This window comes from Phalacrocorax carbo, chromosome 1 (assembly GCF_963921805.1).
Source record: "Phalacrocorax carbo chromosome 1, bPhaCar2.1, whole genome shotgun sequence".
NCBI classification, from domain to species: domain Eukaryota; kingdom Metazoa; phylum Chordata; class Aves; order Suliformes; family Phalacrocoracidae; genus Phalacrocorax; species Phalacrocorax carbo.
Genome location: NC_087513.1, coordinates 10,193,838 through 10,211,118, shown reverse-complemented (window position 1 = coordinate 10,211,118; position 17,281 = coordinate 10,193,838). Strand labels below are relative to the sequence as shown.

The 17,281-nt window shown below is 37.3% G+C and overlaps 1 protein-coding gene across 3 annotated transcripts in view; it reads right to left on the bottom strand.

The window, feature by feature from the left end:
- SEMA3A (semaphorin 3A) overlaps positions 1 to 17,281 on the bottom strand; it is a 339,609-nt gene that overhangs the window by 114,386 nt on the left and 207,942 nt on the right. For all 3 annotated transcript variants that reach the window (XM_064443796.1, XM_064443787.1, XM_064443803.1), the window contains 2 exons: positions 12,602 to 12,759; positions 9,818 to 9,880 (listed from right to left, as the gene is read on the bottom strand). In XM_064443796.1, the coding sequence (XP_064299866.1) occupies positions 9,818 to 9,880; positions 12,602 to 12,759 (221 nt within the window). The remainder of the gene's footprint in view (positions 1 to 9,817; positions 9,881 to 12,601; positions 12,760 to 17,281) is intronic.

The following is a 17,281-nucleotide window of genomic DNA, read 5'->3' as shown; positions in this document are numbered from 1 at the left end:
GGGGAAGTGATGCCTCCTGGCACCTGTACTCGATGAGATAACCTTCCAGCTGAACCTGTATAGGCAGGTGTATGATTTTAGAGCAGGGGAGGCCAGCTGTCATGAAAACATTTGCAGACTACGATTTATTACTTTGTACCCCTTGCAGTTCGGATCAATTACATCATTTCCATCCCCGTTTTATCATTATTGTACCTTGTAAATAGCAAGATCAATGTTTTATTATCCTGCCCTCTGAAAAAGAGTCAGTCTGCAGTGCTGAGTGAAGTTAGTTGAACAGCTGAAGTATCATGGTCTGTGTTACAGAAAGGGATTTCTATTAACTTAGCTCTTGGAGATTACCTCCCCATTAGTCAAAGCCGTATAAGCAGTGTGTACTGCATCACACACACACACGTGTCCAGTATAAACCTAGAATATGTCTGGGTAAACAAAATACCTAGTCCCTTTTATAAACCTGTTATTTTGTGGACTGAATTCTTATTGTACTTGTCTTTGCACCCCAGAGCTTTGAAAAAGCTGACAGATCCCCAGATCCAGTAGCCCTTAAATTGGATCATGATTTGGAGGTCTTGACCCCTCTGGAGATGTCAGGAATAACACTGCTCTTAGGCATGGTGACCGCTGCCAACTTTAAAGAGGAACCATTGATTAATTCCTTATTTAGATTTTCCTCTGCTGTCAAGCAATTAAGTTTTGCCTGTTATCTCTCTGATTTTTTGATATAACGAGAGTTTATGAGAATATTTAAAATGTATAATTTACTCAAGCTTCAGGATGTCTGCATGAATTTAAACCATTAAAGCATCAAGACAGGAAAAAAGAAGCCAGCTAACAAAGTATATGATTTTTAAAAGCCACTGAAAAAAAGCAGATTCCTTCAAGCCACAAAGCTCCATGCCATGTTAGCAAACAGTTGTACTGTCAGCACACTTGCAGAGCAGATGGAAAGCTCCTCTGGTTCTTCCTTTGTATTAGTGAGGGTGAAACACAAAATGTCTCCCTGGTTCTGGCTGCCTGCCTGCCTAGTTGCAAATCTGGTGGTCACCACTGGTACTTGGTCATTTGGCCCAGAGTTTACCACTAAGGCTAATCATGGAGGTAGCTAAGCCAGGTGGAAAACACCCTAAGGTCTGTCCTGAAAACAGTCATAAACCAACAGCCATTAAGAAGAACTCATTATAAGCCATGCTTTAAAGATGCCTTCCTTGACTGCACTGACTAAACACATCAGGCCTTCAGATCTTTGTCATTAGCACTAACCATATGACATAGTGATCTTAGGAAGTAAAATTTCTTCACATTTTTCTGTATTCAGTATGTTCAAATTACAAGGCATGTTTCCAGTTCTTATATCTTCATTCAGCAGATGCAGATAATAATTGTTCTGGACCTGTGAACAGCTAGAAGCCTGCCAAGAAAAGGCTGCAGCACTAAATACCTGATTTAATGACATCTCGTATTTTTGTACATCTGATTAATGTGTAGTTAACAAGACAAAACAGTCTTTTGTGGACGCAGTCCAGCAAACGAGTGGGTTTTCATGATTTTGCAGCCACAGCATGATTGTTGTACATTAAACCTTTCCATGAGCATTAGCAAGCTTCCTTTATTTTGAATTGTTATTTTTTTCAGTAGGATGTACATCCTACAGCACAGAATGAATTTATTTAAAGAGCAGAAGAGTATTTCAGGAACAACTCAAAACATTGGGAAGCCTTGAGGTCAAGCAGAAGCCAGTTCTTTTCTGACCATAACTTTAAAGCAAAATTGGTTTTGTTCTGTAGAATAAACCTGTCCCACATTTTGGGCATGGCTTTATTAGCAAAGAAATGCTTGGTTTCAGCTCAAGCAGTCTCACCAAGCCCAGCAGCAATTTAAGTTGCAACCACAGCCTAGTTCTAAACAGTGTCTCTGGTCTATCTCTTCTATCTGGGTGGAGTAATCACCTGTCTCCTGGTGAAATCAGATTACACCCCGCCTTTCCGAATAGGATCAACACCTGCTACTTGGGTGGAGTATTTCAGACAAACAGGTTGTCAAGCCTGTTGTAGGCACATAAAGCATTTTGACTCCGTATCAGTCAGCTTGTCTTTATTCAGCATATTACAGGCATATCCTGTAACGACTTCCACTCACAGCTACCTAAGACAAATACACTCAGAACTTCTGGGTTGAAAGTGAATGTAAAACCATGAAGTGCTGAAAGGAAGCAAAAGATTGTGGCATCTATAAGGAAGGGACAGTTTCTTAGCAATATGTGTGCCTGTAAATAAACATACTCTGTAAGCTAGACTACGAAGTTACGTGTGCATTGCTGTGGGAATCAAACTTTTTGATATTGTGGATATCAGACTATTCTGGCACCACAGAGAGATGCTGAACAGAGAAACCTTAAGTGTCAGAAGCCAAAAATTCCCACTCAGAAAAATTCGGCACCGAAGTGAAATTGTTGAAATGAGAGTTGCTGAGCAGTTTTTGGGGGTGGGGGGGGAAGGGGATTGTTAAGTTGGTTTTCAGGGTTGTTTTTTGTTTTGTGGGGGTTCTTTTATATTCACGATACATGTATAGTAACCTAAAGTTTTGGAAGATGTTAATCAGGAAGGAATTACTCAAGGGAAAAGGATATCAACAGATGATTTGATCCAACACAGGTCACATCCCTCAGTCAGAAAAATAAAAATAACAAACAAACAAACAAAACCCCAAAAGCAAGAGAGAAAGAGGTAGTTTCTCTCTTTATTTACTGTTCTTACTTTTCTTGTTCCACCTAAAACTTTCTCTACACTGAAAGCTTTTTTTAAAGATCTTCTGTTGACATGAAGATGTGGAAACTGAACAAAGCATTAGCTTTGACATAGGGAATAATTGCATATTATTTGCTAGGTTATTTTAAGAACATTCCCTTTAGCTAGTATTTAGTTCTTTTACTTACTACAAAAGAAAAAAGACAATATTTTAGACCTGTGTGCAGCAGGGAGGAATTTAGTAGACCTGTTCTTGGTGTATGTAAGTAACAAAAAGAAAATTAGTTGTGGACTAATTTAGCAGTGACATAGTGACCACATCTTGAGTATAAAGGAACTGTGATATGTGATCTTTCAGAGTAGATGTATCCTTAATTTTTAAACTAGCCTTCCTTTTACTAGAGCAACAGTAAAAAAAAAAACAAAAACAACCAAGCCAACCAAAAAAAAACCAAAACACCAAAAACCCAGGCTTTTTGCTAAAATAGAAAAAAATAAGAAGAAAATTCAGGTGAAAAAAACAAAAAATGACTGGCACCAAGAGAAAGGCTTTTCTCTGACTTCGTAAGCTTCATACTGAAGCCCTGAAACAAAACAGGGACTAAACATATCGATCATTTTTCCTAGTTATCCAGTTGATGTGTTTCTCTGCAAAGAAATGTACAAAGAATAAATTTACTCTGTCCATCTTGGGATGCGATGAATCATAACAAGGAATCACCCAACATAATTTTGAAATAGCAATAGCTGGTAACTCAGACATAAAGAAAAGTAATTCTTAAACTTTGCCAAGGCCAAACTAGGGCTCATGAGAAACAACTATTGATAAAAAATTAAACCCCATAATTTTGGGGACCTTTTTGTCTTCATTTCTCCTTTACTTCCCATTTGCTGACTCTGTGACTTTGTATTTCAAAAACAACGAAGAAAACATTTCTGAAAGGCTGCATTAAATCTGATGAATATTAAGTTTCCTTTAGAGGCAAATTTCTATAGTCACACCTATAAACAGAAAAATAAGCCCAAAATTGGAAAATTAGCTTTTTTCTTGATCTATATCAATTTGTTCCCCATACTCAAAGACTTAAATGACTTCCCATCATACAAAATGGGTAAAATATGAAAATCTGAACAACTGCCAACTTAATTCTTCCTCTGTATAAGTACACAAGTTATTTATTACCTTACAGTAACTGATTTGCCTTGGTCAGTTCATATAAAGAAATATATGCAAATGCCTAAATGAACACAAGCTGTAGGAGCAACATCTGAACTAAGAGCCATAGCGAGGCTTTACGCTGGGGGTGTGTTGGGGGGGTCCATCCAAGAACTGGAGGTGGTGCAGCCAGAATTTCCTGGGGGGAAAAATTCTGTTAGAGAACTCCAGAGGACTTTGAAAGATTCTGGTGTATTACACTTCTTTTCTACCAAGCTCAGTTTGCCTCTAAGTGAAGGCATTGTAGGTTCGTTTTGTTTGTTTTTCTTTTTCCCATGTGTCTTTCTATTTTGTTTGTAGTCTATGCAAAGCAGTTTTACAGAGCAGCAATATTAAAGCAGTACACTGCTTACCAAATGTCTCACCCTCGTCTCACAAATGGTAAGAAATGCTTTGGTAGGAAACCACGCCCATATTAAAGATCATGGGCAAGATTAAGGAGTGAGCAGCCCTCAAGCTAATAATCCCAGCATATTAACTGGGGTGGCTGACGGAGTTGAAAGGGATATGTAGTGGCACTATTTGTCTACCAACAACTCAAAAGTCACATTTCTCAGTGTAGTAGGTAACACTGAGAATAAATTCTGTCCCTAACCTGACTGGAGGTCTGTTGCTTTGGACTTTTGCTCACTTCACCCCTCCCTGCTCCCAGGGGACATGCACCTTTCCCGTTTCCCCAGGTTGAAGGGGAGTCCTGGGTCTTTAGGCTCTGTTAAAGGATTGCAGTGCTATGCTGGAGGTGGCGCCAGAAAGGAAACAGGGATGGCAGTGAGGGTTGGTGATAGACAGGCTGGAAATCTGGCCGTAGATGTCCTCCAAAGGAAGAGCCCTGACAGAAAGGGATGAACGTCATTTTGGCACACCCAAAGGGCAGAGGTAATTTGACCAGAAAAATTAAGCCTGTCAGATGACAGGCTCTCTAGATCCAGGCAGCATTGTATATTTAATTTTCAGATTCCCTCTTCAGATCTTTGTTTACAATAACAGATGAAAAGAATTACTTTTACTTTCTGCCTCCATGTTCTTCTATTTTCCCTAAGGCAACAACAGTAATAAAATGAGTTAAAGGGAATAGTGCTCATTTATTGCGAACTTTGTTTCTCCAAAGCATCACCGGATATGGCTGAGGGACACTTGCTAAGTTACACACCACTTTTCCTTTTTTTTCTTTTTCTTCTTTCTTTCCAAATTAAATCATTGCACACTGACAGATCTATAAGCCTATGGAATTGCTAATCTTCCTATGATTTAGGGAAGGGTTGGAAAACTTTAAAGGATGCATAAACTGAGGTGGCATATGAACATTTTGCCTTAAATTAAGTATTACCATAACAAATGAGATGATGGTGAATTAAATTACAGCCATGTGATTCTACCTGCATTAACCATGAGCTCAGTAATTAAGTACCAGCCACACATAAATGCAAAGAAGCATGCACAGAGTGTAGCTGTAACATGTGTAAAGAGTCTTGCTGCTTCTTAACTGGGAGAAGGTTTCTGAGCTACAGTGATTCCAAATTACCACCAAGAGAACTAGCAAGTATAAAAAAGTGAATGACAGTTGAATTCAGGTAAGAGTTAATAACTATGTGAAATGTAATGGCAATTAAATAGCCCAAGTAGATGTCTACCCCCTATAAATTATAATACAGTCAGTGCTAATACAAGCACAGTTGTGTTGATACACTTTAGCTGTTAAGGGAAATGACACAAAAGTGTAAGTCTCTGTCTAGACCTGTTTGTTCATGTGACAGAGCATATGCAGAAGCTTGCCGGTACCAAGTGAAAGTACTTGCTACTCTTTGTATCTGTTTCTATATCAACATTTAATTCTCACCAGAAACATCCAGGGAGTAGCTGATTTCACACAGGGTGCAAAGCGTGTATAATTATCTGTCATATGTAGCTTGTCCTATGTGACTTTGTTAAAGTACCCATTGAAATTTTAAAGGGTTATACATGTCAAGGCCAGAAGGGACCATTTCAACAATTTAATTTGAGCTGGGATCTTTAGAAGTGGCTAAATAAATTAGATAAGTCAAATCACACTTGAAAATAACATCCTGAGGTGCCCTTCAGAAATACATCTTTAAAGCTTTCAAGGTGTAGAAATCTATCATAACTTTAATAGGGATTTCTCAGATTAATTTTGTACCACATGAACTACTGCTATGGTGCCTCAGCCAAATTTAGTGCAGAAATATATTGACTAAACAGCAGCCCAAGTTTTTTAAACAATAATAAATTAATAGTTTAAGGACTAGATGTACTTTCCAGTCAATAAGCTATCCCTACACTACCCCTACCTGCAAAACTAACTAGTGTTTCTGGTAACTTCTGTAAATCACCCAAGCTTCACTTTGCTGGTTTATGACATCCCAGGAATGTCAGAGTAGAATTGTAGCCACATTTTTTTTTTTGCAGTTACCTATTATTTAACCCATATGTAATACAGAGGTTGCCATGTGTTTCTGCTAGGTCCCAGGTGCCTGTGAGATCTTAAAATCAAAATACTGAGGCTCACAAGTGAGGGATACGACTAGCAGCATGTCCGTACTGTAAGTTCAGTACAAAAGCTGAGAAGTATTCTGTAGAGATTTTGTCTTCTTTTATCATTCCCAAGGTCTGGTCAGGAATCATGAGAAATATTCACGGGACTTACAGCAACCAGAATACATCAAATGAGAGACTGAAGTCCAGAATAGCAAGAAATCCTCATAGAATTGCTTATTTAGTTTAATTACATGAGCAAATATCTTATTTGTTATTTATAGTCTTTAATTTTTCATGAACAATGCTACTTTGGTGCTTTTGATACTCTATACCGAGGAGATGGAAATATATTGTAATACTAAGTACTTGCATGGGACAGTAATTACAGTTTTATTGGAGAAGAAAAACCTGTATTTTGTGGGAAAGTGTAGCAGTTAACTTCTATCAATCTAAGAAGTCCTGCTGTAAGTCCTGCATAGCTGGGGTGAGACTTTCAGCCTCTCTCCTCAGCTTACCTGTATAAAGAAACAGATCCGAAGCATACTTTAAAAGGTTTATCTATCCGTCCAGTGAGCAAAGCTTAACTAATTAACATATACTAAGCCCTTTAAGAAACAGAAATGAAAATGACTGCTTACAGAACAAAGGGATCTCAGGAGAGCGGGAACAGCTTAAGTCGCCGCCCTCCTCAAATCCTGTGCGGACTGTCTTGAGCTACAAACCTGCTGCACCTAGATTTGCATGACTGACAGCGTCAGTGTAAGGAATCCCTCTGAAGGAGTGAAAACGACAGTAAATTACCTCTTACAATTATGAGAGGAAATCTCGGAGGTCATAGCTGAGGTTAGCAGTGGGGCAGAGCCGGGGTTATACTTGCGCTGCAGCTGCTGCAGCGCACCTGGCCTATTAGTGGGGACCTGCGTGTTCAGCACTGACTTCCCCTGGAGATCAATAATGAAGAAAAAGTTTGTAAAAAGGAACTCGATGTAGAAGTATGGACTGTCATGTAGCAAGTTTTGCATCATCACAAGTGAAGAGTATCTAATATCTTAGCAGTGGTACATGCTGAAAGCAATATTAAATCAAACATGTTTCACATCTTACTTTATTTGTCCTCTATTTCTCTTTTTCCCTCTAATGAGAGTCTGTTGAGTTATTTTTATGGCCTTTACATTTCACACTCCCGAGGTACTGACAATGGCTTTAAGGAATAAATGAGGGAGGAATAATAAGTTTCTTAAATGATCTGTAAGCTTTATCTGTAATTACAGTTCAAGCAGTTCCATTAAGTACTTTGTCTGTGATGCACTGTTTTACAGCAAGAATAGGTGGCTGTAAATATTTAAAGATGACCTAAACACACAAACATGTACGTTCCTTCCTTCTAGCTGCCTACCAAAATTGGACACACATTACGTATGCCCTATGCATTTTTATTTTTTTTTAATTTTACACCTCCTCTTGTGGAGAGATCTGAAAATTAAAAAAATGAAAGCAAATCCACCCCAACAACCCTTACATGTCAAGAATGTTTTTTTCAAAACAAGCATCTGAGTCTAGCAGGTTTTTGCTGTACTACTGTTATCCTCGGTTTGGGCCACGCTGTGTCCGGAACCCTGTGCTCCTGCTGTGCCTCATGCGTTCCCACCAGGTCAATGGAGTCCTGCTTCCAATGGGCAGGATCACAGCAGGCAGCTAGCGCGCCAGGATCCCACCGCACTGGAGTGTGGTATTCGCCTCACCTGTTACTCATGATTAGCAGGTGTAGCCACCCTAATACCATAGGAAGCAAAAGAATAAAGGTGAATAAAATAGTTCCAGTATAAATGGTCCTCTCAAGCTTACCATAGTCTGAGGATGAGGACCTGAACTTCCCAGCTCACTCCGGAACAATAATGTCTCTATTTACAATGAATGGATTGAAATCAGCCTAGTACAATGTGTGAAACATACTGTTTCTTACTATTGTGAATTTCTAAAAATAATTATTAAAAAATAAAAGACTATACTTTCACTCTAAGTGCTGAATCTCTTATTAATTTTCTAGGTTTCATCCCCAGCTATAAAAAAAATCTACTTTATATAGTATCATCATACTTATTATAAGATCAAGCTGCAAGGTTAGTTAATTTGCTCAGACATTTAACACTAGCCTTATTTTTTTTCAACCTTGAATATTAGATTTTCTACTGCTCACCTTGCAAAGGACTCCTGAAAATTATTTGTGACCCTGAAGATGGATTAATTTAAATGTATTATTTCTATATAAATAGATAGTCCAAGTATGTGGCACTTCAGCTGTCCCTTCCCATATATAGCTTAGCCCATATTTCTTCTTTTTACCTAATCCACCTCTGCTGTTCCCAAATGGCTTTTTATGAAGACAACTGTCCTCTATGGCCTAGGTAAAGACTGAGGAAACTATTTTTATTATGACCTAGGAAATTATTCAAATGGAGCTCTCTAGAGGCATATGGTTGGCATTATGAATATTTTACAGAATCATCTCTGAAAATCAGGCCAATAGCATATACACATGGGGCCAAGTTCTACTCTCAGTTATACCTTGGCAACCACAGTTATTTCCCATTTGGCTACGCTATGCAAGTATTTGTTTGGCTTATTGCATGCATGTATTTTTTAATCCTTTTTTCCCTTCTTCAGCCCTGTCTTCCCATTTCCCATATAGTTCTTTTAAAGAAGACAGTTATTGGCATGGAATGATTATTAGTTGGAGGTTACTGGCTATGTCTTTCCTACTTCATAAATACAGGCAATCAGGTGTACACAGGAACGAGGGAGAATGTACAGAAAATTACGCCTAGTGTAACAGTGTCTTTCCTGAGGCACCAAAACCAATGCAGAATGTTAAGACCACTTTGACCTCAATCTTGCTATGAAATCGTGGCAGGAAAGAGCTCAGGGAAACCCACTGACTCCAGTAAGATGCTGCGAAGAGAAAGCACTTCTTGGAATTCGCTGTAGGACTGGGTCCTGGAGCAGGGCAAAAATAGGTCAAAATATTAGGTACCCTGAGATCAGGAGACAAATATATGAGGGTTAATATTTCTCATTCTCATGTCTCTCTTCCCTTCTTTTTCTTGTTGATATAGATACATTTTTGGTAGATAAATTCTATTTCGTTTGTATGGTTTCCATTTATGAATTTAAACCTTGGTCATAAAGACAAAATTTCATTATTTTTAATAAAAAGGCTAAAAGAACTTGAGACTGAAGTTATAATCAGATGTGTGGCCCTACAAAGGAGGAAAAATACTTGAAGAATTAACACAGTAAGACATAATAAAATATTTACAATATTTTATAAAAGGAAAAAAATGCTAAAAAGATTTGTACTTACCAGAATATCTTTTCCAGCCCACTTGCACTCATCCCTTCGGGAATGAGATACAGGCCAAACAATCTAAAGACACAGAACAAAAATCACGTTGTGTTATTTCATGCTTCAATACTCAGAAATTGCAGACCAAATGCTACAAGAGTGTCTTTACCCAGTTTCTCTTTTCCTCATTCTTTTCCTTATTTCCTTTTCTTCCATAGAATTTGTCGACAAAGAAATTAAATGATAGGAGCAAAATAGAGATAATAGGAATCACAGTAAAAACAATCTTGAAATATAGTCTGTACTGCGAATCTCAGCAGTGAATCTTGAATACTAACAATAAGAGGTTGACTCTCCATTAAGTGAGTGCTCTTCCACTGTTTTACATCTGATGTAATGGAATGGAGACTAAGAGAAAAAATTGCACTTACTGAGAATAAATTGGATCTATGTGAAATGCAATCTCATGTTAGAGTTACAGCTCAGACACGAGGTGTTTGCCTCTTCACTGTATCTACTAGCAGACTCTTTGACTAGGTTTAGTTAAATAAATAATAAAAAAGGAGATATGACATTTGAAAAGTATCACACCTTCAGAACAGAAATGTTTATGCTGTTCCTATAGAGCTACCCTAATACAAGTAAACCTAAACCTAGGTTTACTGTAGTGTTTGCTTAGCAGAAAATGGATCTCACCTCATACAGAGAAAAGCCAGAGACCCTCACAGTCAATTATTCATGTTTTTCTGAAAAGCTTTTAGGAATTACATATAGAATAAAACATGATCTTCCCATAAAATGCCAGGCTATTCATTTGGGAGCCTCAGATAATGCAATATGAATGGCCATGAGCCTGGATTACAGCCTTGGTGTTCAATACAGTTTGTTAAAAAAAAATGAAAGCCAAAATATTCAAAAAGAAAAAGGAATTAATATGGATGATAGAAGAGGTTGAAGGAGATGTTATACATGGCGTTGGAAAATACAGTTTGCAACCATGTTTTTAAATTCAAAACTTTCTTAAAACTTAATGAAATCCAAACAGCAATCGAACATCTTAAGTCTATAAAATAAGGCTGAAAATTTTATGAGCACATTCTCTCTCAAAGGATTCCTGCTACTTCCTGTTTCTATTCTCAGTTTAAAATGTGCAGAGATATGTGAAAATTTACATTTACTAGGTTGAAAAACATTAACCAAACTTCTCAGATCTCCCAAAAGGACCAGCTCAAGTTCAGTACAAGTTTTGGGCAAAGATTTCTATATTATGCAAACCAGCATTCTAATCCGTAAAATGAATGGCTAGCCTTGTTCTAACAGCACAGTATTTTCCTCAATTTCGTTTAAAATTCAGCTAAATTGAACCATTTTTAATAGACAGGAAAGTCTGCCTTTTTGAGTTGTGATCTTTGGCAGTCCTATGATGCTATCAGCATTTAGACAGAAACATGAGTTCTTTTTTTACATGGTGGAAACAACAACTGGTGAAGTTCTAGCTCAAGTGCAGCACTGGCTGCGTTGTGATTTTGATCAAAGCTTCTTCAGTGACCCTCCTTTCTTTAATAAGCAGATCCACAAATTCTTCAAGGTTTTTGTCTGTTATTAAATCTAAACTCTAAATTGTCTGTTCTTTGATTCTGTCACCAACGTTCAGTTCCATGTTACAAACAGCAATTCTTTATTTAATATATTAAACATTGCATATCATTTCAAATAGCGTTCTGAAGATACTTGAATACATAAGTATGTAAGATACAATTCCCCCCATTCTGCAGAGCTGTTTTCTGCAATGGAAACACCTTCTTTCCTTTAATTGTTCCAGATGTTTTGCACATTAAGCTATCAATCCCTCAGAGAATTCAAATAAATAGCTAGTTTCCTTTATAGCTGCTCTAAAGAGAATAGAAAAGAAAATACCCGGTTTTCCTTTTATCCTTTTTCCTTAGAGGATACAAATGAATAGCCTGTCTTCCTTCTGAACAGAAAACACAAGGTATTTATTGCTATCATCTTAGGAAGCTAATAGTCAAACGGGCAAAAGGTCAGGAACACCAAGAAAAAAAAATCCCTGGGTATTGGAGCAATATATCTCTCATAAAAGGGTACTCTGTGGATTTTAAAATGTGCCATCAAAATACCTAAATACAACAAATCAAACCTCCATGCCATTGTTTACCTTCTTAGTATTTTGTCTTATTAAAATAAATGAAAAATGAAATTATTTATTTAGGCTCCAGCAAAAGAACATCACTAAACTGTTTGTCAGCTTTTAACCTGTCACCAACTTTTACTGGAAAATTATACTCTCCATCAAGAATGGCAAGCTTTTATGGACCTATTCCTCTTTTATTAATACTGAATCTATTTCCTTTGAAAGCAGCAGACGCAGAGTGCCTACAAGCGCTGGATTAAAGGACAGAAATTAACACTCGGACTCCCAAACAGCTTCTTTTTATCTGCAAACAAATACAGAGTAATAAAGCCTTTTTGTGTAAACTGACATAATAGTTCTTTGGGTTTTTTAGCAGTAGACATCAGAGTATGTCTTGTTGGGAAATAGCTGGATTTTTCACTTGTCATTGATTTTTTCATAGTCTGAAAAAAAGCATTGTAGGTTATACAGTCACAGGTTATAGCTCATTATACATTTCTCTTCAGAGTCATCAAATGTTTTTGTTGTAATAGTATTCCTGACACCCAAACACTTGCTACATAATTCATACAGCGCCCAATATAGACTAACAACAGTTCTGCAACGTTAAAAGTATGTATTTACATTGTACAAAACAGGAGTGAAAGTACCTTCTGATATTCCTTGATGTTAACCAGGTTGAAAGAAAATATGTGATCCTTCGCTCCGACATACAGCCGACCCCGTTCTTCATCCAAGAGGAAAGTATGGTAACTGGAGCTATTAGCTAGTCCATTGAAATGGATTATATTGTTGGATTCCAACATTTCTGAAACATAGAGGTAATACTTTCTTTGTTAATATGGTCAAATGAAATACAGACGTGTTTTGACTTGTATGGATTTCATTTTAGGAATTTATATTTATGGAGTAAACACCAGCGAAAGCTTTATGTACCTGGGCCCATGAATGTTTTTATTTCAAGTACCTAAACCCAAACCACTTGTGAGATTCACGTCTACACAAACAAAGGCCAGAACACCAGTGAAATCAATTAAAAACCTGTATGAGGTTTTAGGTGGTAAAATTATATCTATGTAATTCATCAACTCTTGGACAAAGTTCAATTTTATTCAATCAATGAGATTTACATGGATAAACTGGAGGACGACCAGGTGATAAAAACCCCATCTAAACACAAAATCTCCTACTTCCAGCACACAAAACTGTTTCATACAGATCTGTAAGTTATAAGAAAGGGAATAAGAATGACTAGTTGACAAGATAAAATAACATGTGCAACCTGTTCTTACATTTATTACTGTCTTCCCAGCTTACTGACATAGGCAGCATGTTTTTCTCTTTTTTGGAATTGTGTATTTATCCATCACAAGAATAAAACTAGAGAAGTTAATTTTGCTTCTGTTTAAAGTCAAGGATAATTTTCTAGTTATACTCCGCACAGAGCTGTTGCACTTGCCAAGGACAGGATTTTTTTTTAAGTACAAGGATCCACAGAGTGTTCTTAGCTATTCACAAACATTAACAAAGATATATACATTTTCCTGAAACTGCTTAAAAATGTAAATAATCTGTAAATAATACAGACCATACTAATACAAACTTTCAGAAAAACACTCCTTTATTCATGTCTACGTTAATATCGGGACCAAAGCCAAACCATCTCTATAATTTCAAGGCATGTCTGCACGAGTAAGTCATTGATAAGAAACTTTGCCCGTGACGACAAATCCTACACCGTTCAAGCCCCAACCTTGTGATGTCCAGAGGCAAACACACAGTTTTAGGAGCAGGAGCAGTTCCACCAATGCCAGGGCAGCTCCTCACACCGCACCCGTGAGGACAGATGAGAAAGGGAGCAAATACATGGGGATCCAACGGCTGATGGCTGGAGGGCACAGCCAGACCTTCAGGCATCTATCGTTTGTGTTAGCGCTGCCGTATGTGCAAGCCAGGGACGTGTCTCAAAACAGCTGGCAAATGCCTAGATGTCTAGGATTTGCCTAACAGTGCAGCTATCTGCCATGACATTGTGGTTTGCAGTTAGATCACTCCCATTTTCTACTATTACGCCCACTGATGAGTAAGCATAAGATAGCAGCCCCTATGATGCTAAAAATCAAAGTGAAGCTGTGGTTAAAACAGGAGCTTCTGCTTAAATTTCTTTCTAAACTAATTTTTCTTCTCTTTTTTTCACTTCTTTTAACTAGAACAAGAAGATGTTAGGTGGGGATTTTTTAGGACTTACATCTTAGTGGTACTTATGATTTTACAGAATTCCAGCACCTGTAGCTTAGCAGTAGTCCCACAGACGTTAAACCTATTTTTTATTTTCACTCATACCAGGTGGATTTTGAAGCAGGCTGATACTCTAAAATGGCAAGAATTAGTAGGCAACATATTCAAGGAAGGTAAAGATAACACTAAGAGTTGCATACCATTCAGGCTAGCTTTGCCCCAGTATTCTTTGCACTTATTTGGAGAAACCTCACGAGCACCAAAAAGAGTTAAGTTACATAGAAGTGTAGCAAAGTGTCAGAGCATGCACTGTATTTTGTTCCTTATTCTATGTTTTTTCTGGCTAAATATAACTACACATTTTGTATTACAGAATACTTTTTAGAACTTGCACTGCTCAAGACTTAAGTTTTTTTTTTTTTTTTTTAAACATAACAAGAAGAAATCAAATCACCCCAAGCAGTCTTGTCAAAATAATTCTTCTGGCTTCCTGCCAAGTTCTAGAATTTGACTGTATTGTCCTCCAGTTCACGTATTTGCATTTTGTTAGAGACTTTACTAATTCTCTTTACATTGTAATGACTGATTCAGGTGTTGAATGTCGACTCGCTGAATAGCGAGTGATACAGATGATTGATTGCTTAACTTGTCTTAGAAGTCTCTTGGCTAGAAATGCTTTGCTGTCATCTGTATCTGATAATTTTTCTTATAATATAGTTGTCAAAAACCTTTGTAATTTTTTAATCTTTCTTGGTTTGAACTCACAGAGGTACAATTCTGCCCTTTATGGCTGTAGTGTACAGATAAGTGTCTGCTGAAGTCAATGTTAGACAAATGTAAAGTGGATATAAATGGAAAGAAGATCAGTTAGGCAGACAGCTACTTGGTTTAAAACAAGCCTGATATGATTTTGCTAATGCAGAGTTCTAAATATTCACATCTACAGATGGTGATAGATATGTTCTTTTCTTTCTCATATTCATGAAAAATGCCAGATCATAACACTAGAGTTTAAGGTTTATTATGGCCAAGAGTAAATTACATCATCATCTCCACTATTCATATGTCTCCACAGTGTAACTTAAAAGGACCAGGTGTAGCTGTGCCGGGAAATATATATATACTCTATTTTTCTTTTCATTTTCTGTGACTCTTTAGTGTATGCAACAATGTTAAAGGTAACACTGGTGGGGTTTTTTGTGAACTCGCAATTTAAAATCAAACTAAAAGCCAAATCACTGTTAGATTCTCTTAAGATTAGGACATTTCTCCGGGGTTTTAATCATTATTTGTCAAATTGTCTCATTATTGACTTTTGCAGGAAATGACCAGATTTCCAGGGTCTATTACCCCCAAAAATAGGCTTAAGCATATTCCAAGCAGTGTATTTCAAATCATGTAAAATCAGGTTTCCATATCAGGAATCAAGCTGAAGATAGGTTGAAGAGAAAAAATGTCATTTGAGTGCTGATGCTTCTCGTTCAGTTCTAATTCAGTTAGGATTGAGTTACACCAGAACTAAGAGGTGAAAACCTAAATAATCTCTGCAGTTCCTCTGCTGTTTATTCTAACTTACATGTATTTCTCCAGTGAAGAATATGGCTTCATATGACATTCTGGAAAGGGCTGTTGAAGAGCAAAGCAATGGTATTTGCATAATCAATACAAATTAAATATTCCACTTCCTCAAATTAATTAGTTTCAAAGTGTTTACCATCCACTGTCTTTTCAAGTATCCAGCTAGTGACTATTGCTGAGAGGAGGACAGAAACAGCAGTGACAGGGCACACTCCCAGAAGGGCACTCACATCCATCAGTTCTGTAAAATGTCAGTCACGATGGCAGGGTACAGGGCTGATCAGTGCTAAAATAACCACTATTTACAACAAAGATTGCATTGCAATGCCAAGAGGAAAATGACTAATGCCTTCAATAATCCAATGAAATTAATACTACTATGCATACCCTATTTTTTTCCATTTTTTGTTGCTGCTGTTCTTATTAAAGGTTGGCATATCCATGACCTATGCAGACAGATAATGGTTGACTGCACTTAAAGCCATTTTTTTTTGCTTCCCCTATGCTTTGTCCAGTTATTTTTATTGCAAAGATGGTAACATTACTCTAGCAGATGTTGCAGCCAAGTACCATTCCTTCAGTAATTGCTCAGAGAGCATTTTCTTATTTCCTTTTGACACATCCTCAGCTATAGTCACGCCTGTTGTTTTGAACAGGAATGAATGAACCCTATAAAACTAACCAGTGCACATTATGACTGTACTATTGTCTATAAAATGCTGTATGAGGTAGATTTAGAGTGGGTGGTGATATTTTGAAGGTAATAAAGACTTCATTGCTTTTGGTTTTGGTACTTCCCACATTTATTAAAAGTGTTGCAGGCGACCAAAGCTAACGGTTTGAAATGCACCGTATCTTAGAAAACCAACGTATTATAATGAATTTTTACTTGTGATGATCACAGAAACCAGCTGGAGGTGAGTTTCTCAGGGTTTGCAGGCCAGATTCTCCAACTAACCACTTCACTTCAACTACCTTTAATTCACAGACCTGACTTTCTTCCTCCATCTTACCCTCCTTTCTCTGCCAGTGTCCAAGCTTGAAGCATTTGACCTTTTTCAATAGGCCTTTCTGTAGCCTCTGCATGGCCTTTCTTCTATTAACTGATGTTTATGTTGATCCAGTCTGACTTGTGTCAGAGCATTCTCTTTGCCAGGCCAAGCTGGCAAATTTACAAAAGAAAACCAGTCCTTAATTCTTGCCTTCCTTTTAATACATGGTTATTTAATTTGCTAATGGAATGGGAACTTAATAGTATGTATACACACAGAGGGCCAAATTCCTGCAGTGAAATCCATGGAGATATGCATGCACAAGGAATGTAGATTTGGTTTATTTTTATGACACTTTTTTCATTAAAGAATAAGCCAGACAACCACAGCTACAGCTAAGATGAATACAGTCAGACAGATCCTGAGGTTTGTTTTATCCATGGTTGGTATTCCACTGTAAACCTTGTTTTATGTCTGTGTTCCTTCAGCAGAGTTTGTCAAAAGGAGAACATAACAAAAGAA